This window comes from Chelonia mydas, chromosome 6 (assembly GCF_015237465.2).
Source record: "Chelonia mydas isolate rCheMyd1 chromosome 6, rCheMyd1.pri.v2, whole genome shotgun sequence".
NCBI classification, from domain to species: Eukaryota; Metazoa; Chordata; order Testudines; family Cheloniidae; genus Chelonia; species Chelonia mydas.
In genome coordinates this window covers 81089372-81112145 of record NC_051246.2, presented here as the reverse complement: position 1 = coordinate 81112145, position 22774 = coordinate 81089372, and the positions used below count along the sequence as shown (strand labels likewise).

The 22774-nt window shown below is 37.3% G+C and overlaps 1 protein-coding gene across 7 annotated transcripts in view; it reads left to right on the top strand.

Moving 5' to 3' along the window:
• The window catches only part of NOVA1 (NOVA alternative splicing regulator 1), a 229776-nt gene that overhangs the window by 187416 nt on the left and 19586 nt on the right, over positions 1-22774 (top strand). For 4 of the 7 annotated variants that reach the window (XM_037900525.2, XM_037900528.2, XM_043548826.1 and 1 more), the window contains exon 4: positions 5045-5116. The exons of the other annotated variants lie outside the window; for them this stretch is intronic. In XM_037900525.2, the coding sequence (XP_037756453.1) occupies positions 5045-5116 (72 nt within the window). The remainder of the gene's footprint in view (positions 1-5044; positions 5117-22774) is intronic. 7 annotated transcript variants of the gene reach the window in all.

The following is a 22774-nucleotide window of genomic DNA, read 5'->3' as shown; positions in this document are numbered from 1 at the left end:
AGATACTTCATGATTATTATGTTGCCTCACTAGAGTCACACGTTAAGAGTTTGTAATAGATTAAAAAAATAATAAACTGCAAAGTGAGCAGTTGCAGGGGAGACCCATTCTGGCACTGTAGAAAGCATACTAAGCCAGTCTTTCAGGTCCTCCAGCACAGTGATGTGGTGGAATCTTGCACAGCAGCTTTGTCCTTTGGCTGGCTTTAGTGCTAAAGCTATTCTGCCCTTAATTTTCATCAGCAATGGAATTCAAAATGATAGTAAAAAAGTGCAAAAACAGACCTGTTGATTTAATCAATTTAAAATTAAACCACAGAAAGTAGATTCACATTATTTTAATGATGCTTAAAAGTTAGGACTTTAAAAAAGGCTGAAACTCAGTCGGTCTTTAACCTTGTGTTATGCAAGGTCACCATTGGTTGGCAAGCCCTGCCATAGCCAACTACAAAGTGGTCAACTGCATGGAGTTTCAGCTTTAAATTTGAATTTCCTATTTCTTTGTGGTGTTGTCATAGCTTTACCATCGTTTAACTGTGGTATTTTATTATTTAATTTTCTGCCTTTTTTCCCCTTCCTCCTTCATTAGAAAAACAAATAAAAACCCACCTAATATGGCACTAAGAGTTAAAGTACTGAACAGTTAACAGTTAAAGTATTCAGTAGAATACTTGTGATCTGGCAGGTAAATATTTAATCTTATTTTTTAAATAATATTTAGGACAAGAGCGTGCCAGTTAGGCACAGCTCAGCATTAAGTGAACTGTGGAGACGCCCCACCTCAGGAAGAAATCTCAGAAGGCCTCCCTGAACACAAAGGGAGTGCACTCACTGCTGTAGCCAGACAACTCCTTGCTCAAGGGTGTGACGTATCAGTGTGTTACTCTGTCTTCCTCCTACCTACTTCAGGATGTTATGCACCTTGAGGGACAGGGAGAGAGAGAGAAGTCTCTCAGAACAACTGCAGTTCTGTGTGAGCCACCTAAGGATGAAAATGCTTCTTGTATTCTCCCTAAATGCTGCACACTCTTGTGTGTGTCAGGCAGAATCTGGCTGTTGGTCAGTAAACCTTTTTTACTTTTTAATTTTGGAATCACTCTGTTCTAGGAGCACAAAAATATCTATTACCTGTAAACATAAAATATAAGAAAGGCCATAAAATGTGTGAACAAAGACAAAAAAATCATTCTGGCTTGGACATTGTTAGTGAAGTTTTAGCTTGCTTCAAAATTTTGTAAGCTCTTAAAAATGGTGTAGAGGAGAAATTCTGACTGGCCTTTTACTATAGCCTTGCTAGAGGGCAGCCTATAATTACTGGCGAGCTTTGGTAATAATACAAATTTTTCAGTCTTGAAAACTGAGACTCCTTAATGTAAAATCATTTTATAATTTCTAATCACTTTATAATTCTCATTCCCAGAAGCCTAATAACTTCTAAATTCAAGTGCTTGCCTAATGCAAAATCCTCACTAAGTTTTTAAAATTATTCTACACTGTATAGTAATTCAAAATTGAATCATTTCCAACTTTCATTAATAAGCAATTCTGTCTAAAAGTATATTTCACAGATTTCTTATAAGGCATTTCAAGACATATAGATGAAACATAGTTTCCATTAATATGAAAGGAAATGATTTGTAAAGTAACCCAAAAAACAAAACCTACCAAGTTGCCTCTTTCTTTCTGAAAATTCTTATTCACAGTTTTATTCATTAGGAAATAAATAGATGGTTCACATAAATACATATAATATTTATGTTATTTAAAGAGAATCGTATTGGTTTATTTTGGTGGTGATGAAAGAGGTTTTGTCTGTATGTCTAAAAAAGTGCTATCTGATTATATATTATGCACATGTGTGAAATCTTTATTAAACTGTGTTATCCAGTTTGTAAGTGACCTTTTCTCCCTAATGCACTTGAGGGATATGTGACCTGAAAAACAACTGGAGTTAAAGAGGGTTGAGCAGGGGAAAATGGCTAGAAAATATGCACAATGTACAAATTTAGAATCTAGTCCCAATCCCATGGATCTTAATGGTACAGAATCAGGCTCATTTTTTAATTGAAACATATTTGACAAAAATTGAGACTGCATGAGTTAAGAAATCTTGTTTCTGTGAGGACATGCATTAGTTTCTTGCATTATTTACTGTACTATTCAATGAAAAAGAAAATAGTGGTTATGCCAGCAACCACAGAAACAGCCCCTGCCTCAGACACAAAACACTTTGATTTGAAAAGCAATTTGCTATACATAACTTTGAATATTTTGTCAGTGGTGTGTGTGTGTGTTTATGAAAAAATGTTTATGCCCATTTTGATGCTTGTTTATTAACAATTGTTTTGTATTCAACTGTTCTGACCTCTTTTCATTGTATCGTAAAGAAGTTTTTGAGAAAATAAAATAGTGGAGTGCTTCTATTATGGGGAATGTTCTGGTAGGTTCAGTAGACTGTTCGAATACACGAAATGTTAGCATTCCTTTTTTTCCACTGCCAAATTTTTTCTGCTTTCAGGAAGGTGAATGTTGTTGTTAAATAAGAATTGTGTATATTCCAGCTGTTTTGTGTAACCTGTGCTACTGGTAAATGGGGTATTTCCCAGTATTAAATTGTTCCTATTTCCACATAAATGCAATAGTTGTACTTGCTGAATTCTCTCCATGACAGCTGTTTTAAATCCTCTTTTTTTCCTCTGATTAATTAGTTTTAGAATATAGAAAAACAAAACACACACAAATTAATGTTCATGACAACCATCAGATGCCAGAAATATTACAATTGAGGCTGGTAGTGAAAAAGTCTAATCCTCATCTTGAATTCTGAAGTGTCTGTAAAATGTATTTTGTTCTTTAAATACGTTTTAGGCCGAGAACTTTAATATTCAGTTTAGTACAGGACACTTTTGGAATGATGAGTTACAGCCTTTTTACTCCCCACCTCCCCAGCCCCATCCTGTTTATAGTGGTAAGGTAGATTTTTAACTAGACTGATGGAAATCAGTGCATTATGATCCACAACTTTGGATGAAATTTTGCCTTAAGTTACATTTATGAAACCTCATTAAACCAGAAGGGTTGCATTGGTGTAATTGACCACCATTAGCTCTGGTAAAATCCACAATCCTTTTAAATCCACAATTCCTTTTAAAAATAATTCTATCCCAAACAAAGAGAAAGATAGAGAAAGATGTGGGAGAATACTTAACAATTGATCTGTTTTTCTTTACAATATCTCCTGGTTTCTCCAGGTTTACATAATTTAGCAGAGGCCTATTATTTTTCAGGGAGCGCATGGCAGTATGTGCTGTGTTAGAAGCCTTTTGATAAAGCCCTAGCTGATGCTTGGGATAAATTCTTTTTGTTTATGGTGAGTTGAAGGTATGAAATAGGAGCCTGTTTGTTTATTAAAAATTCTATTGCTTTTCTGATGGCTTTATTTACAAATATATTCTGAAAATGTAAAATAAAGAGCTCTACATTGCTCTGCACATAGGCCTAAATATTCAACACTGTATGCACAAAATGCCTGATGCATATCTTCAAGCCAGTATTCTCCCATTGCATATAACTTTCTGCATACATACAATCCCAACGTTCTCACATGCATTATGGGGGTTTGTTAGTGCTAAAGTACGTACACCCTTTTAAAAATATGAGTTATACTTTTTAGGACTGTAAATAAATGCAAATACCAAAAATTCTGAAAGTTTACAAGTTTTGCTTTATTTCAAAGTAGTTCTGGTTAATAGTTGTATGATGATATTAGGCACTAGGGTTGCCAGTTTTGTTTGGACATGTTCCTGGAGGTTTCATCACATGACATAATCTTTAATTAAAAGTTAATCTTTAATTCCTGGATACTCCAGGGCAATCCTGGAGGGTTGGCAACTATATGCTACAGTTTTTAAGTCCTTATTTCTCTCAGTAATATTGATGTACATTCAGATTTTCCACGATATTTGAACATTGTAGAGATGTTCAAGAAAGTCTGATTTGAATGGGTATTGTATATTATGTCTTGAAAACGGAAGTCTGACATTCTCACTACATTTATATAAAAAAGTTACTGTATTAGGAACTAATGTGTTTGAGAGTTATGTATATAAACATGTACATTTTAAATAGAGCAGTGCTTTTTGATAACAGATGTGTTCAAGTATTAATGTTAAGTATATGTATATTTAGGAAAAAACATATCAATAAATATGACTTCTAATTCTTTTTTGTGTTAATTTTGAATGCAGGCTGGGGCTGCATTACTAACCTTTGCCCTTATTAAATTAATGATCTTTGAACACTAATGATAAATATATCATAGTAAATTGATGTGATGCCATTAGTTGCATGTTCATCCATCATAAGATTGATGTTTACATTTTTCACACATGGCTCTTGATTAAAAAAAATCAGTGAATATTTTAGCAGTTTCTTTTATTGTTAAAAATCTTGAATAGCTGCAATTTTAATTGTTTTGGATATGGATAAAAAAATTATGAAATTCAGTTTGTGGGATATAGTCAGCATACAGAGTGGGTGAATAATTTAATGCCAAAGTAAACATCACCACTTCTTCCCAGCACTAGCCTTGTTTGCTGATAGAAAGTTTTAGTGTGCTCATTGAACTTGCTGGAATTTGTATTTACTTTAGTCTTTTTATGTACCCCAAGAAGAGGAGCGGGAAAAGAAAATATTCATGTGGTCAGCATATCTTTTAGTATTTATGTGAGTTCACCATAGAATCATAGAATATCAGGGTTGGAAGGGACCTCAGGAGGTCATCTAGTCCAACCCCCTGCTCATCATCTTGATTTCAAGTCATGAATTTGTTTTTATACACATATGCATGCATATTTACATGCATTACTTATTTATTCAATTGACCTTAAATTCCATTAAGTTCCAATGAGTAGGAGAAAGATTTTAGTCTTAGGCTTTATTTTAATTTTATTTTTCTGGTTACATTACTTTTGTTTGTTTATTTTTTAACTGTTCAGTCTAAGGCTTGTAAAGGTTGATTTGCTCCTGAACTGCTTTGTTCCCAGACATTGCCATCTTCCCCAACTACCACCAAGTCCTCTCCATCTGATCCCATGACCACCTCCAGAGCCAATCAGGTACAGTATCATCCTACCATCTACACCATACTTTTCACGGGTGACAGCTTGCAAACTGGAGAAAAAGATATGGTGGGTTAAGGATTTATTCGTTCATTCACATATATACACCCATAATCATAGATATCTAACGCTGTTGCATAAAGAACACTTTTCAGAACTTGGAAAATTAAATGGAAAAATCATTCTTCTCTAAATATACTTTTAATTTTTAAATCTTTGATAACAGTAAAATAGACTCTAAAATAGTAATTTTATTTTTTTTTAATCTTACTATTTTAATGTGTATTTGCAGGGTGTGTATTTGTGTATCATGAGTGCAGTAATTGTCTGTGTGTGTATGTTTATGTGTATGTATATATGCACACACATATGTAGTCTTTGGATCCCCTGTAAAATAGAATGGAACTATCCCTAAAACCATATTTAAATAAATGAATGTGATATTAGGAATGGTATATATTTAATTTTGTTTTTTAATTGTGACTTGTATGTAATGTAGAGGCATTAGTATTTAAACAGAGTATGTAGTAAAAGAAATTAATTTGGAAGTAAAATTTAATGATGAAAAATAAAGTAAAATTAAGTCTATTTTAAAACATTTTTAATTACACATTCATTTGAGGTTTGATTACTTCTAATTTGGTTCTTATTTTTAAAAATGCAGATACTGTAATATTAGCAGTAAATTATTTTGTTATCAGACTGTTTTATTTTTCTTTGAACTGGGTAATATGTGCAGTTCATTATTCACATAATCATCATATTGTTTATATTGTTGCTTTACTCGTTTATGTAAAGTTCCAAGTTACTTACTGACCTTCATACCATCCAGATTCAGTCATAGCAGTTGTTCAGTGGCTGGTTTTAAGATATACTTGTAAACTGTTAAGGCTAAAAGTACACTATATGTATTTTAATAATTGCATTCAATGTGTTAATTTTAACACATACTTTGTTTATTTATGTCAGCTTCTCTTGAGATCTCGTGCAAATTTTATTCAAATCTCAAGAAGGGTTTTCTTGACAGCAAGCTATTTTTTCTCACGGATAATTAACATGCCTCTGAATGATTGGTGCTAGGATAACTTGTGATAACTACATTAGAACTTGTGTTCTGTGTAAATAACCAGGCTCAGCATATAGCAGTGCATTAAAATTATATATATAATATTTTGATCATTATAAGAGAATCTGTTGAAAGTGACATCTGGCACAAAAACATGATGAACTTTATTTTCGGGGAGAAATTTTACAGATAGAAGGAAGGAAGCTTTGGTCAGAGAACTATATGTGGTACTATCCCACGGGTTGATTTGAAACTCTTGTATATAGCCTCCTGCCTCTCCAACAGTGATTAATTGACTTCATCATCAATTAAAAAACAAAGATAAAAGGTTAGCAAAGAGCTAGTAAGACTTCTCTATGAACATCGTGTTCAGCATTTCTTCTTTCTGTATCTGAATGTTAGATTTACATGTACTTTAATTAAAAAGTATTTAACATATTGAGCAAACAACTAATTATTATGCTATTTTAATTGTCTCATTGCCTTTCTTTCTTTCTTTCTTTCTTTCTTTCTTTCTTTCTTTCTTTCTTTCTTTCGAGTCTACCTGATGATTGTTGTAAGACCAAGCATTCATCGTTTGCAGGGCAAAAAAGGAGTGTTTATTTAACAGGAAACATGATTTTGTGCATGTTGATTGAATAGCATCAGAGATGTACCTGTTTTCAATCTGTTTATTGAAGTTTGAACTATCCAAGATTTAGCTTAGAGTATCAGTATATGAAAAGTAAATTTGTGTTCACCTATTAAAAATGTTTTGCTGATCTTCTAGAAAGGTTGATCTATGTGGAAGAGTTTTCTAATAAAATCAGTACTATATTGAAACTGGAGGACAAATATCTATGCTTCTGTGTCCTGTCCACACTTCACATTACATTGTTAAATATATTTTATTCATAGACTGTTTTGCTGTTTAGTTCTTATATAAATGATCAGAATCTCTTTTGGGCAGTTTTAAAAAAGGTGTAAATGAAGAAAGACATGAGAACCATAACTAATGCCTGGAGCTGTATTTATCATTAATTTTGAACATTCTTATTAGTTTATAATTATTTTATCCCCCACTATATTTCTTAGTGCTGTCTATCCATTTCAGCAGAAAGCATGTGGCACATGATAAGGTAATTAAGTCAAGGCTTTGCTGTTCATTCTGGTGATAGGTGACGTAGCTGGCAATTGTTTCTAGACTGTAGCGGTGATTAACATTCAGCACCAGTATATCGACAAGTATCTGCACTGCGGCTGTCACATGAAAACAGGTTCCAGCATGGTAATCTCAACCTGTCAGTAGTTGTGTAAGTAACCAACACAGGAGAACTGGAGAACAAAACAAATGTTTGTTTTGATACACTGCTGTAGTTGTGATGATTCTTAACTTTAAGTAACTGTACAGATATGTATATTCTCACAAAACATTGTGTAAAGATAACATTAAGCAGCTGTTTTAACTGGACAAAAGTCAGGAAATTCAGAGTCAGAGTTGAAACCGCATACACAATACATGCCATTGTGCCTGTATTGCAGCTCATATGAGATTTAAGATCACCCACTTTTCTTAGAGTTTTTGAAATAACAGAATATCAAACAGTATACTCAAGATCAACAGGGTGACTTAAGAAGGACCTGAGCAAGGATTCATCCTGGGGAAAGATGAGCATGGGTTTGCCTATGTCAGGGGAAGGCTAATTTAAACTGGGGCAGAGGGCTCCTTAGGTGTTGTACTGGGGGAGATTACCCAGAGATATGCAGTGGTGGAGCTCATCTCCTGGATGCTGTTTCCCTGCTCACTGTGTGGGAGCTGCCAGCAAACTCTTGCTTCCTGGAAGAGCTTGTGTTATGGGCAGCTTATACTTATGCACCCTATCCTCGTGCACACTTTCAGCCAGGAGAAGCCAAGAAACTGTTTTTTGCCAGCAGATGCTAGGGTGACCAGATGGCAAGAATAAAATATCGGGACACATGGGAGGGGGAGGGCAGCCACAGGCTCACAGCCCCCACTGGAGCCATGGGGAAGGGGGGCGCCCAACCCGAGGAAGCTGCGTGTCAGGGGCGCACAGACCCTGCCAAGGCCCCTGCTGCAGGTTGGGGGCACACGGCCCCAGCTCTGTCCCCCGTCATGGGTTAATGGTGCACGGCCTAGCCCCTGCCGCAAGCTGCGGGTCAGGGGCGCACGGCCCGGCCCCGCCCCTACTGCAAGCCATAGGTCAGGAGCGCACCGCCTCAGCTCCAGCCCCCGCCACATGCCATGGGTTGGGGACGCACAGCCCCAGCTCCCACCACAAGGTTGGGGGAGTTTCAGAGCTGGGGCAGGGGGTTGGGGCGTGGGGAGGGAGTTTGGGGTCCTGACTCTGGGAGGGAGTTTGGTGTGGGAAGGGGTGTGGGCTCTGGGAGCACTTACCTCAGGCGGCTGCTCAGAAGTGGTGACATCTCCCTCTGGGTCCTAGGCAGAGGCACGGCCAGGCAGCTGTGCATGCTGCCTCTCCCACAGGCACCACCTGCACAACTCCCATTGGCCGCAGTTCCTGGCCAATAAGAGCTGCGGAGCAGGCAGTCATGGCAGGGGCAGCACACACAGAGCCCACCTGGCCATCCCTGCACCTAGCACCAAGAGGGAGATGCGCGGAACCAGCTCCGCACCAACTGGACACTTGGCAACTTATAATATTGGAACAAATGGTGTCCTGATTGTACATAGGTCAGGACACAGGACAAAGAGTTAAATATCGGGCCAGTCCCGATTTTATTGGGACATCTGGACACTGTAGCAAACGCCAATAGAACCCTCGCAACAAATCTGGTCTGTTTTATTTCCACCTTTGAATATTTTGGTTTTTGTCAATTTAAGTTAGATCATTACCACCTTTTACATAATAATCTTTCTAACAGTTGTAATTCTTTTATGTACACCTACAATTATGAATTATTGCTATTTTTCTATTTAGCTTACAGTAATGGTGATGTGTCAATCAGCAGTAAGCAGAGATTCTCTAAAATGGTTTTTGCACAGTGGAACATGGCAAATCCTTCAGACACATTGTGGTATTAATTGAATTGCCATGGATACAGCAGAGGCCTAAAAAATGTAAGAGATGTTTGTTGCAAGAAGCTATACATCTGCAATTGCTATTGTTAAAATGCATTGCTTATATTTTCGTATCAGAGTGCCCATGGGCATTTATCCACATTAAAAACTAATGAACTGCAAAATTTCAGTTGGAAAAATAAAAAGCCAAAGATGTTAAAATTTGTGGTACTCAAAAAGTGTTTGAAACTTGCCTCTTCTGAATGTCTATCATGTTAAAAGGCATCAGCCAATTTTCCTATTTTTATTTATATTACTTTTAGGCTGAGAATTTAAATTTTGCCCCAGTGTGAATTTTGTCAGCCATGTTTATAGTGGAAATGTTGACAGATACTGAAGGACAGCAGTAAAATTGCACTGCTATCATAAATGTTCCTGAAATTGGAGGAATATAGCTTTACTTTTATTTATCAAAAGAAAGAAATCAATTTTACTTCTCTGCAGTATCCTTCAGGTGGGAGATTATTTTTCAGGATGATGAATAATGCCATAAACATCATATTAAAATGGTTGATGTGATGGTTTTTCCACCCCCCAAGACCTGTAAAAAGATACGATTTTAATAGTTGTGCTAACAGTTATTAAATAGCAGTAAAGTAACAAAAGTATTTCTCAAACATGTTATATGATATTTTGCTCTGTTTATGGGATTATTTCTAATTTATTTGACATGTTTTACAGATATACATTTATTTTAGGTTAAAAAAAATAAATTCTGTACGTGTAGTCTGCTCTTTGGGGGGCAGTGTACAGGTGTAGCACCCAATGAACAACAGCACAGGGAAGTAATTATGCATCAGAAATGTACATGCCTTCCCTAGTTCCTCTTGCGCTACATGCACAGCAATCTGCTTCCCTCACATACCAGTGACCCGAGTAGTACCATTAACTCACACTGACCAGAAGAGCTGGTCCACTCTCCACCTCTCTCATGCCTCGTGCTCTGGGGAAGTAATGGGCTTGCAACACATGCTTATCCCTAGAGATCCAGACTCAAGGTTCAGGAATGCCACATGGGGGTTAAGTAGGGATGGTTTTACCCATCCTCATGGCCTAGCACGGGTGCATAGGCTGGGTCATGATTTGGCCCTTACTATTAAAAACTGTTTTTATCAATCTAATAAATAGCCTTCCTGTTCTTTGTACCCAATTGTATTTTAAAATAGTGCACTGATTTTGTCACTGGTGATTTATAGTTATATCATCAGATCGTCTATTTTACTTCTGTTTTGTTAAAAATAAAATAGATTCATATGGGTTATGTAGAATGATATGAAGTCAGTGGGGTACCAGGTGGGTGCAAGGATGTGCCCATTCATTTCTCAGGGCCTAAGACTCTTCGGGGCCATTGGCTTAGTCTTCATGTGTGTTTGTACGGTGCCTAGCATAACGGAGCCCTGATCCTGCTTGGGGCATCTGATCTCCGCAATGAATGTATTAAATAATAAATCTCAGTCCTGATCTCTCAGCCCCAGCCTAATCTCCCCAGAGACGTTACGTAAAATGCCTTACATATAAGTTTATTGGGAGTTTGTGAAGTTGAACGAAAGACTGAAGTGTTTAGTCATATAGTATTGGATGAGCGAAATTGAATTCTGACCTTCAGGAAGTGGGTAAGTGATTTGGTACAGAGTTGTGGGCAAAGAGAAATTGAAATCACCATCCTTCAGTAATGCTGCAAGAGACACTGGTCAGAACTAGTGTGGCATAGGGAATGGCAGATGACCTCACGGTTAGGAATCAGTTATATCATAACACCCACAAAATCAAACTGGCACATGTGAGTTGAAATAAGCTCGAATCCAGAAGTAGCTTTCCTTATGGTATGTATTACCACAAACTACTTTCTTATAGTTGAGAAATGAAAATAAAAGTATATTTGTACAAATGAAAACAGAATGTTCATAACACTGAGAGCCTAATATTTACCCTTACATTAGAAATACATCATTTGCAATCTGGAAATCCCATCACTTCTGAGGCTAATTTAGTGCTTCTGATTCTGAGACAATGAGGCTGATTTTCTTCTGTGACATAGCAGGGGGTGCCGTTCCAGCTCCCTGATTCTCTGACACAGTCCAATGCTGATGATGCATAGCACTGTGTAGGCAGCTCTAAGATCTGTTACTGCAGTAGGGTAATTTAATGGACCTTATGTCAGTGGAGGATTGCCATAGTGGAGAATTTCTCTGTCATGCCCCTTGCCCATCCCTATATGCCCTTATGTGACCCTTTATGCCACCTGAATTGTGCAAGAAGAGAACCTGCCCCAAGGTACCATTACAAATCAAGCGCACTGTCTGTGATTAGCAGGAGTTATGAAATAGGATAGTGCCGATATCATTGTAACCACACCAAGCACATTGTAATACATGGATAAGAACTCAGTTTTCATAATTTCCAAAGTAAGGCATGTTCTTAATTTATATATATATATATTTAAAAATAACTGATCAGCTTGTAGATTAGCATATGTTATATTTGATATATGACTCTGTGTAATCAATATGATGTCTGCAACACCATTACACCCTTCTGGAATTGTGGATTACTTGCCACTATCGTTTGAGTGCTAAGTAGAACAGACAGAGACAGTTTCATTAGTGCAACAGAGTTGTGTAGTAGTTACAGCACAGGACTGGTAGTTAGGAACTCCTGCTACATGGATTCTAATTCTGACTCCACTACTAACTACTTGTTTGGCATTGTGCAAGGCACTTAGCCTCTGTTTCCAAGTTTCCTAATTTGTGAACTGGATGTAAAAGTACCAGTTTACATAACCCATAGGAGATTAGGAGGTCAGGATTAATTATCTGATAGTTAATTTCTATAAACTATAAGTTTTGGGCATAATTATTGTTACAAAAGTTTCAGTATCAAAGATATGTCCCAGCCTGTCTTCCATGTAACCCGGTGTCGTCGTACCTAACTGTAGAGTGATTTGCAGTAATCCTGCTCTTATTAACTGACTGAAACATATTAAATTGTACAAAGGTAATCTCTGAAGTACTCCCTTAACTCTTACCAGTGAGTGAGGCTGTCTCAAACACCCTGAATATGTGTCTTCTCTGGGGGGGAGACAAATGGGGAGAAATCTCTGATTTGGTCTTCTGTTATCATTATGATAATGGTACTGAGTTCTGTTTCCAACTCTGACACAGACTTTTTGTCTGACTATGGGTAAGGCATTTGACCTCCCTGTTCCTCAGCTCCCCATCTTTAAAAGAGAAGTTAATTGTTAACTATCTGTCTCTAAAATATTTTGATCCTCTGATAGGTCATTAGAAGTGCCAAGCTATTATTATTAGGATTCAGAGTAGCAGCCATGTTAGTCTGTATCTGCAAAAAGAAAAGGAGGACTTGTGGCATCTTAGAGACTAACAAATTTATTTGAGCATAAGCTTTCGTGAGCTACAGCTCACTTCATCGGATGCATTCAGTGGAAAATACAGTGGGGAGATTTATATACACAGAGAACATGAAACAATGGGTGTTACCATACACACTGTAACGAGAGTTATCAGGTCAGGTGAGCTACTACCAGCAGGAGAGCAGCGGGGAGAAAAAACCTTTTGTAGTGATAATCAAGGTGGGCCATTTCCAGCAGTTGACAAGAATGTCCAAGGAAAAGTAAAACGATTTCCCCATGTTTATTTTCCCCCCCACCCCCTGCTGTTCCTCAGACATTCTTGTATCTAATCTATTGTATTTCTAATGTGCCTATCACCAGAGGATCAAGTACGGCAGGTTAAATAATGAAAAAAGAGAAATCTATTTGTGGATGGATTACTCTAATTAATTTTGTTTTTATTCAGACCATGCGTTACTCACTCAGACAGGCACGAGTATATCTGGAAATATTTGTGAACCCTGGAAGTTTAACAAATTCATACCAGAAATTTGTAATTTGCTATTCATCATTCATTATTTTCCTGTTGAAAAGTTTGTCATTGAATCAGGGAGGAGAAACAATATCATATGACTAATCACACACTGAACTGTGAATAAAGAATAATGCAGAAGTTGTAGTGAATGGTTTGTGGAGCACTCAGGGTCTAAAGAGGATTTGTCCAAATCAGATATCGGAGATACCAGCTCAGGAATTATTCACAACCCACTCATCCCTTCCCCCGCCCTCCCCCCAAAAGCCTAAATTTATAATATATTTGGTTTGAAAAGTCCTCTTTCACCATTTTAGTATCTAGGCATTTCATGATAGCCTGCCTGAAGGGTGCAGCTATCTGTCTGTTGGGCCATCCATGTGTGTTCTTATATCATAACTATTATTATGGTATCTGAGCACCTTACATATCTATTAAAGTGAGCACAAAAAGATACATTCCATTCCAAAGGGCCTGAGGTTCATGGCTGTTCTGATTATTTCTGGGAAAGAGTCTTATAGTGGTGGGCCAATTGTTGAAACTGTTTTGTCTCCTGAACAGGAATTCAACCCATACAATCTCATAGAATGGGGTGGTCCCTCACTTAACACGAGCCAGACCTAAGGAGAGCTTTGAAGATATAGATCAGAAACTTGAATTTGAACAGTTATTCAGGTTGATGTTCTCAGTTCTTTTCCTGACCCAAATTCAAAAACTGTCTTTCATCTATTTGCAGGACACAATCACAAGGAACATTAAACAGATCCTTTCTCTTCCCCGGTGTGTTAAAACATTGCTGTTCTAGTGGAGAGTTATACATTAAAGGGATTTTAAAGCCATAATTCTAACCTCCACTTACTCCAAGTAGGCCTACTTTGTACATACTGTATAGTGTTCCATAAACATGTGCTGGCCTCTGCCCCAGTTTTCAATCTGAAAATGAAATAATTGGTGAGGGTTTAACCTTCCAACATAATAGCTAGGTTTAACCTTCCAAATAAGAGCTTTTCTCTTTAGTGTATATTGTTCTATGTTTACTGTAGAATATGAAAAGTGGATTTAATTTGGTGTTTGCATAAATTCCATGGTCCCTTTAGTTAGAATCTGAATATTCTTCAAAGAAGTATTGATATATAGGTCTTGCCATCAGTGCTGTCTGGTGGTGGTCCACTTTATTTGGGTAGCTTCCCTCATTAGCAGCCCAATTAGGCATGCCATTCCTTCCAGGAATCTAAACCTAGTCTTTCACTCCTTTAGTCCCCTCATAGGCCACTGAGCTCCCCGTCCCTATCTCTCCCCCGTCTTTCCTCTCTTAAAATGCTATTTTTGTGGTCAGTCTCTGAGAAAGGATTTGGTAAGCAGAAAGCTCTGTCTTTTTGATCTTCAACCTTCGAAAGCCCTCTCTATACTAAAAGTTTTAACTGAGTTTATAACCCATTAATTCTGTGGTTGCCTCTAAAAACATGATTTGTGTCCCTACTTACCGATGGTTAATACCAGTATTCGATTAATAACTGGCAGCTAATGGGTTTACTCTTGTCAGCTGCCTAACTCGGCAGATAACTGTTATCTTGTAACTGGTTTGTAACACTGAAGTTTTCTTTGTTGATGGTAACTCTTAGCTGTGCTGGGTCACCTAATTTAGCCAGTCCTCTTGCTTCCCAGCTCTCCCTGCAGTAGGTTTACATAGCTCCAGATGCTGATAATAGCAGTCCTTTCATCCAGGTGCTATATCCTTGACTAAGACACTTTTGAATGACTAACCAAATTTTCCCAGAATGCAGTGACACAGCCGTGGGTAAGTGTCATGATAAGCTCAGATGCACAGACCTGTTTGACACATTGGTTAGACCACTGTTGTAACTTGGGCAAATGAGAGTGCCTAAAATAGTTACAAAAACATGGATATCTTTGTAGGTTGGACTAGCCCTTAGTGTTCAACAGTAATAAGGTAGTTTTATGGATTGTTAATTCGTTTCTGCATAATGTGACCTCTCCGTTTCAATTTAATAAGAAGGTGGAGTTCTCTGTCTGAAGACTGTGCCGATTGTGCACTCTGGACATAAGGTAATCATTAGTACTTCTGGTATATTATCTGGAAAGAACTAAGGAAATTCATTTTTCTGGGCTACTATTCATTCTATGGTAGGAGTCCAGAGTAGGTGCCAAATTTCTATGGTTACCTTGGTTTACTGGATTGAAACTAGCATTTGGGAGTTCTGTTTGGATGATGGGGCTCAATGTCTTTGTCTGCGACCAATTCCTGAGCAGAGTTAAAGCTATGTGCTATGAACTGCTTTTGCTTTTCATCTGTTTCTTTGTGTAAGTCAAGTGTTTTGTATTATAAATCCTTGTTGGTTTAGAACCTCCACATCTCCCTATAATTTTGCAGTGGCTGAGATCAAGTGATGCACTTTTGCTGACCATACTTGTGTACTCCTATGGATTGGAAACAGCATATTTCAGATGCCATAGAATTGGGTGCATAAAAAATAGTTGAAAATAAATATATCCCAGCAGTTGCTATTTGGTGTAATGATTTTTTTACCTTCTAAATTATGTTTCTCCCTCTCGGATGTGCCAGTCAAATGACTCTGAGGTTGATTATGCTATGGATATGTAGGTAGGTAGTGCTTAGTATTTGTGTCACTTGTCTTTATTTTATTTTTTCACTTTCTCTCTGTGTCATTCCTCTCTACTTGAGTGTTATGGAAACTTCAGCTGGGAAATTCCTGAGACACAGGGCATAACATAGTCTCAGTGCTAAATTTGTAGGCACTATTTGCCTATCACTTACCTGACATAGTAAGTTTCAGATTGGTGTATCAGGCTTAGAGATATCATTTCCAGTTTAAGTTTTCAGTTGTACAAGATTTAATTAAACAACTCCTGTTGACTTTAATGAAAGGTCTGTGGTCTAACTCCATGCAACTCTGAAAATTTGGGATGTGACTAAATCAAAGTCAGGGATCTTTAATGTGGGCCAGATCTGGTCCATCGTGTGTACTGGCTCAAAGGAGTAGAGGTGCTTAAGACATCCATCCCCTTACCCCATTGTACTTCTGCAATACCACAGCTTCTTGTGCTCAAAGGGAAGCAGGGTCAGCGGAACTGCTACTTTCTTCACTCTTGCAGGTGGGCAGGGGTTCGGGAGTGGGCAGAGCCATGACTACACCCTCTCAATGTGCCCAGTAGCATAGCTGTGCCAGAGCATTGTATAGCATCAGGTAAGCTGCAACAGGTATAGACGCATCACAGTTGACTCCTTCTCCAGAGTAGTAAGGAGACAAAGAGGCAATTGTGACTCAGGGAATCACTATCTCCATCCCAGGCTTCTTCCAGGGACAATGAACCAATGCACTGCACCTTAGTGCAGGCACTATCCCAAACTGATCATCTGCCCTGTGTTGATGACCAGTTTGGGATATTGCCTGCAGTAATGTGCAATGCGTGGGTTCATTGCCCCTGGAAGCAGCTCTGAGGAGGAGAAAGAGGAAGGCGGTTGACTCCCTGCACTGTGGGGAGTAAGAGGATGGTTTTCTGCCTAAACTAGTGATGAGCCCTTTTCCTATAGCACAGTATCGTGGACTCTGAGCCAGCCAGTCAGCCCCTGTTAATATCCGTTATGCTACTGTCCAAAAAAAAAAGAAAAAAGTGAACTCACATTTTATTCAGAAACTATAAGCATCATTTTTCCTGTTCTTGTGCATGTGGTTAGTTTCACTGTTACTTTTTCTGACAGTAAATTAGAATTCCTGTAGGTAATAACAGTCAAGGAATTACTGACCAGCAGGAATACTGTAACCTTAGCCACTTAGTAAAGACCTTAGAAATGCCCAGGGGCCAAGTGCAATATTGCTGTTATAACCTGCTTGGGTTTATATTCTGTCCTAAATTGAAAGTTTTATGCTTTTCCTATTGTGCCAAGATTCCTTCAGCATACCTTCCAGATAATTGGTCACAGTAATGCTCCAGTTGTACTGGGTATTTCTAGAGAATGAATGCACAGAACAACAGCCAGTCATATTTTCTCTTTTATTAAGGACATGCTATTTTTATGGTCAGAAAGGTGACTGTGAAAACTGACATCTTAATGTTTTGAATTTATTTTTCTATCAATTACTTCATATCAAATTTGTCATAATTATAAATTGAAAGAAGCAATTTCTCAGCATACTTTTTTTATCTACCTAGATTGTAAATTTTTCATGATAGGGGCTTTAATTATATGTTTTTACAGTGCTGTCAAGGTTCCTCCCCCACTCTGAACTCTAGGGTACAGATGTGGGGACCTGCATGAAAACCTCCTAAGCTTATCTTTACCAGCTTAGGTCAAAACTTCCCCAAGGTACAAAATATTCCACCCTTTGTCCTTGGATTGGCCGCTACCACCACCAAACAAATACTGGTTACTGGGGAAGAGCTGTTTGGACACGTCTTTCCCCCCAAAATACTTCCCAAAACCTTGCACCCCACTTTCTGGACAAGGTTTGGTAAAAAGCCTCACCAATTTGCCTAGGTGACTACAGACCCAGACCCTTGGATCTAAAGAACAATGAACAATCCTCCCAACACTTGCACCCCCCCTTTCCAGGGAAATGTTGGATAAAAAGCCTCACCAATTTGCATAGGTGACCACAGACCCAAACCCTTGGATCTGAGAACAATGAAAAAAAGCATTCAGTTTTCTTACAAGAAGACTTTTTAATAGAAATAGAAGTAAATAGAAATAAAGAAATCTCCCCTGTAAAATCAGGATGGTAGATACCTTACAGGGTAATTAGATTCAAAACATAGAGAACCCCTCTAGGCAAAACCTTAAGTTACAAAAAAGATACACAGACAGAAATAGTTATTCTATTCAGCACAATTCTTTTCTCAGCCATTTAAAGAAATCATAATCTAACATGTACCTAGCTAGATTACTTACTAAAAGTTCTAAGACTCCATTCCTGGTCTATCCCCGGCAAAGGCAGAATATAGACAGACTCGCAGACCCTTTGTTTCTCTCCCTCCTCCCAGCTTTTGAAAGTATCTTGTCTCCTCATTGGTCATTTTGGTCAGGTGCCAGCAAGGTTACCTTTAGCTTCTTAACCCTTTACAGGTGAGAGGAATTTACCTCTGGCCAGGAGGGATTTTAAAGGGGTTTACCCTTTCCTTTATATTTATGACAAGTGCGTAGCACAGTGAGGCTAGGGCCTTTAGGTGCTACTTCAAGACTAATGATAATGTAAATCAATCTGTCATTTCTGCCTCCTACATCATCACTACTGTGTTGAGAGGAGAATAAAATCTTGCTTTAAAAAAAGCACAACTGGGAAAACACGTAGCAGGTAACGTGCTGTTTCAGATGCATATGATATGTAGATGCTTCTATTGCAGGGTTACAATTCTAACCAAAACCACTCTTGAAAAGATGGCAAATAAAAATGTAATTCTGTAAGTAACTTGCTCACAACATAGTCCAAACTCCCCCCTGTTCTTAGTTCTAGTTTTATTAACACAGAAATTAACTATAAGAAAACTAAGTACGTTCAAACTTTCTCCCCACTTTTAGCTGCTCTTAGTGTTCTTTCTTCCAGGCTTCTCAGTCAAAAGCTCTTTCTAGAGTGCCACCCTACTTCTCTTACATTCAGTTGGGCTATTCAGCCACTGTTGTGAGTCACCAGAACCCCCTTTACGTTCCCGAGAAGGATCAACACATGCTAACATGGTGAATTGTTTGTCATTGCTTTTTAAGGTGATAGTAATGCCTATAGTTCAGGATGCCTAACACTTGCCAGTATGAGACATTGTTTTCAGTTGTTTATATTTTATCAAACTTTAACCATTTGGGATGAAATTTTTCAGTCTATGTGTCTTCCTCAGGCAGCCATTTTGAAAATGGATAATTCTTCATGAGTTTCTGTGAAGATTTTATTCCTCAGTCACTGCTGACACACAAAATTTCAGTTATGAAGAATAACACAGTCGCCCTTGATCCTGTTTTAAGAAATGGTCTTAAAATGGTGAAGAAATTATCCTTTAGTTGTGGGTGGTCTGTCAATGTGAAACTTCATATAGTGTTAGTTTTTATGCCTTTTGAATTTTTATGTCTTTTTTTGTTTGGTTTCATACAATAATTTTCAATAGGAAGTAGTCTCTGAAATTCATCTGTGGCAGACTCACCACTTTTTGACAATTTGCATATATATTTTTAGAAATTATATATCTACGCAAAAATTAGTAGAGGAATGAATTTTAAGTTGTTGAATTCCAGACATCACTTACTATTAAAAGCTGTTATAGAAAAACAAACAAAAACTACATAATTCAAAAGACATACAAATAAACACTGAAATTTCACACTGAAAGGCCACCTACAAGTAAAGAATAAGAATAATGTCTTCACCATTTTTAGAACAGTTCTTAAAATAGTAATTTATACCCCCTTTTAAGAACATTTCCTTCACTATGAAGTCACAATCAGTACCTCCATAATATTGTATGCTATTGACGTCTGGTACTAAGTTTGTTACATTTCCTTTGTGGATCATTTTGTTATTGCTCTCTCCATAAACTGTCATTGTTTTAGAACTACAGGTAATTTTATTGTGGTGTAAATGACATTTGATTAACTTTAGGAATGTAGGGCAATGGAAAGCAAACTTGCCTTGTGCAAAAATATAAAGAGAAGTAAATGCAGTTGAATAGCAATATTTGTTTATGAACTTTACTCTGTAAGTTATAGTCATATTCACTTATATCACTTTTTAAAAAAATAATGGCCAAGGTAAATAAATGGCCAAACTTGTTGCTTAGGGGTTTTATTGGTCTCTTCCATTAATTCATTTTTTTCAAAGACTAGAAGTCCTCACCCACTCTTCAGGAAATTCCATACATCAGCAGCAGATGACAGGGTACTACAGAGGTTTGGATAGTAGGATAGTGCAGCTTGTAGTGTTTCTGCACTGTAGAACACACATTGTAGGGCTATGTCCTGTAAATATTCGGCAAGTTATGTATGTAAAAATAATCAACTTACCTTGGAAGGTCATCTTCCTCTAATTGCCTACTGTAGACCTGAAGCGGAGCATGTTGGTACCATCAGTTGTATTCAAGTGTGATTCTTCTCAGAAAAGTGACACTCAAAATGGTATGATGAGGTTTCATGTTTCTCACTGATTCCATGTTGAATTTGCTCAATTTACGATTAAAAAGGTATTGGTTCATTTTCTAAGTGGCAACCTCTAAACTGAACCTGAGCTGTGAGAATCACGTTGGTCTCACTCTTTTTCACACATCTTCATCAGTAATAAAAATGCTGAATGCCAAATTATGCACTTATTCCAAACTGGAATATATTATTGGGATGGGGGCTGTAGGGGAAAAGTATATTTTAAATTTATAATTTCTCAAAAATTCTGAAAATTTCCACTTTAGCAATTTCCATTGCATTGTAAGAGCTTAGTTCACATTTCTAATGCAATATGTCACAGGTGGCCAAACTGTGGCTCGTGAGCCACAGGCTCTTTAACTATTGAAGTGTGGCTCACGGAGCCCCCCACGTACCCCCAAGCTCCACCTACCAGATGGCAGGGAGCTGGGGATCTCCGCTTTGCAGCACGGTGGTGTAGGGACTTCTGCCCAGCGGGGGTGGGGGGAGTCTCCATAGGAGTGGGGCCGAAGCCCCAAGCCCCGGCAGGTGCCTCCCACGGGGCTGAAGCCCTGAGCCCCAGCAGGTGCGCCTTGGCTCTTGACCTTCTGAAGATTATTGTATGCAGCTTGGAGGGTCAGTAAGTTTGGCCACCCCTGTAATATGTTGTTCTATTTTCATGCTCGTACAGCTTTACTTATAGTTATTTATTGTTCACTTACCGAGTGCATAAATGTAATAAGAGTAATTCAAACCATTTTATTTTCTTAATTGTAATTGTAATAATTTGGGATATTAAATTAACATATGCCCTCTACCAGTGAGATGCTGAAATGCAGTCTCCCATTTAAGGTCCTTTTAAAGTGTTATTGCTTTGTGGAGTAGATTAATGATGAAATTAAACTGTGATTAATGTCGTGGGAAAGATTCTAGTGAAGCAGAACAGAATTCCTTACAGATCTTCTACAGACCAGTGCTTATTTGCAATTAAATGATGCAGAAGAAGAAACCATGTCGGAAGATAAGCAGGTCATTGAGGAATTATTGATCATGTTATGTGCAAGAATATCTAGTTGAATGAGCTTCACAAAAAATGCATATATCTGCTCCAGAAGCAAAGTTACAGCTCCTTATGATGGGAATAGAAAGAAATAGTTGATAATTAGTTTTTGATTAAAGAAGTTTCTCAGTTTATATATGATTATCTTTCATTTGTGTTTGAACTGCTTAGTGTCATTTGGCTTTAAATGAATCCCTACTTTTATTATTTCACAGTAATCAGAGAATTCATGCCAGACATTTCAAATATATTCTCAATAGCAATTTAACAAATAATGTTAGACTTTGAATTGCTGCACAACACATATTTCTGTATATGACATTAATAGCTGTCTTTATTACATACAAGTCTAAATAAATATTTTGTTTTAGTTTTTGGTGATAAAATAACCTATTCCTATTTTTCTAACACTGATATGGGAAAGTATGAGTGACATACAAATTACAACTCAGATGGCAAATCTATGTAAGATTTAGAATTCTGAATTTAAATTTGTAAGAAACCATGAACGATTTGAAGATAATTCAGTATACAGTAGAACCTCAGAGTTATGAACACCAGCGTTATGAACTGACTAATTCACCACACACCTTAGAGGGGGAGGCGGAAGCAAATACAGTACCGTATTGTGTTAAACATAAACTACTAAACAAATAAAAGGAAAGCAGCATTTTTCTTCTGCACTGTAAAGTTTTAAAGGTGTATTAAGTCAGTGTTCAGTTGTAAACTTTTGAAAGAACAACCATAATAGTTTGTTCAGCGTTACGAACAACCTCCATTCCCAAGGTGTTCGTAAATCAGAGGTTCTACTGTATAATACATACATATGTGATGCCTTGATGCATTAGTTTAATACGTTCTCTATATTAGATATGTTTTAGTCTCAGATTACAAATGTTGTTAATACTGTAGCTATATCTGTAATCCATGGTTTATACCATTCAACACTTGTCATTCAAACGCCAGTGTAGTAGTGTAAGTATAGTACAATGTGTATCATATGTCAGTTAAAATGTGTCAATTATTAAATAAAATATTCTTGCTCTACTTCCAAAACATTCACACAGGCTTTCCTTTTGGCCACTCTGACTTTTTAGAAGTAAGAAAAGTAAAGGAGTAGTAATGAAATATAAGAAATAAATGTGTCTGAGTCCTTGGTGGTGATAAACCATATCAATAAAGTATGAGTAGTTTACTACCAGTTTCTGAATATGTAATTTTCTTCTGGAATGTTTTGTCATTTTTATAATATTAGATTACTTTTATTTAAAATATGATCTGGTTTGCTGTGTAAGCCATGAAAAAAATACCCATTGCTGTCAATATCTCATGCCAATGTTAATATGGCTGAACGAAGTGGCACCAATACTAATGACTTTATATTGTGTGCAGGTTTGAGAATTTTCATAAATTATAAATAATTTATAATACACA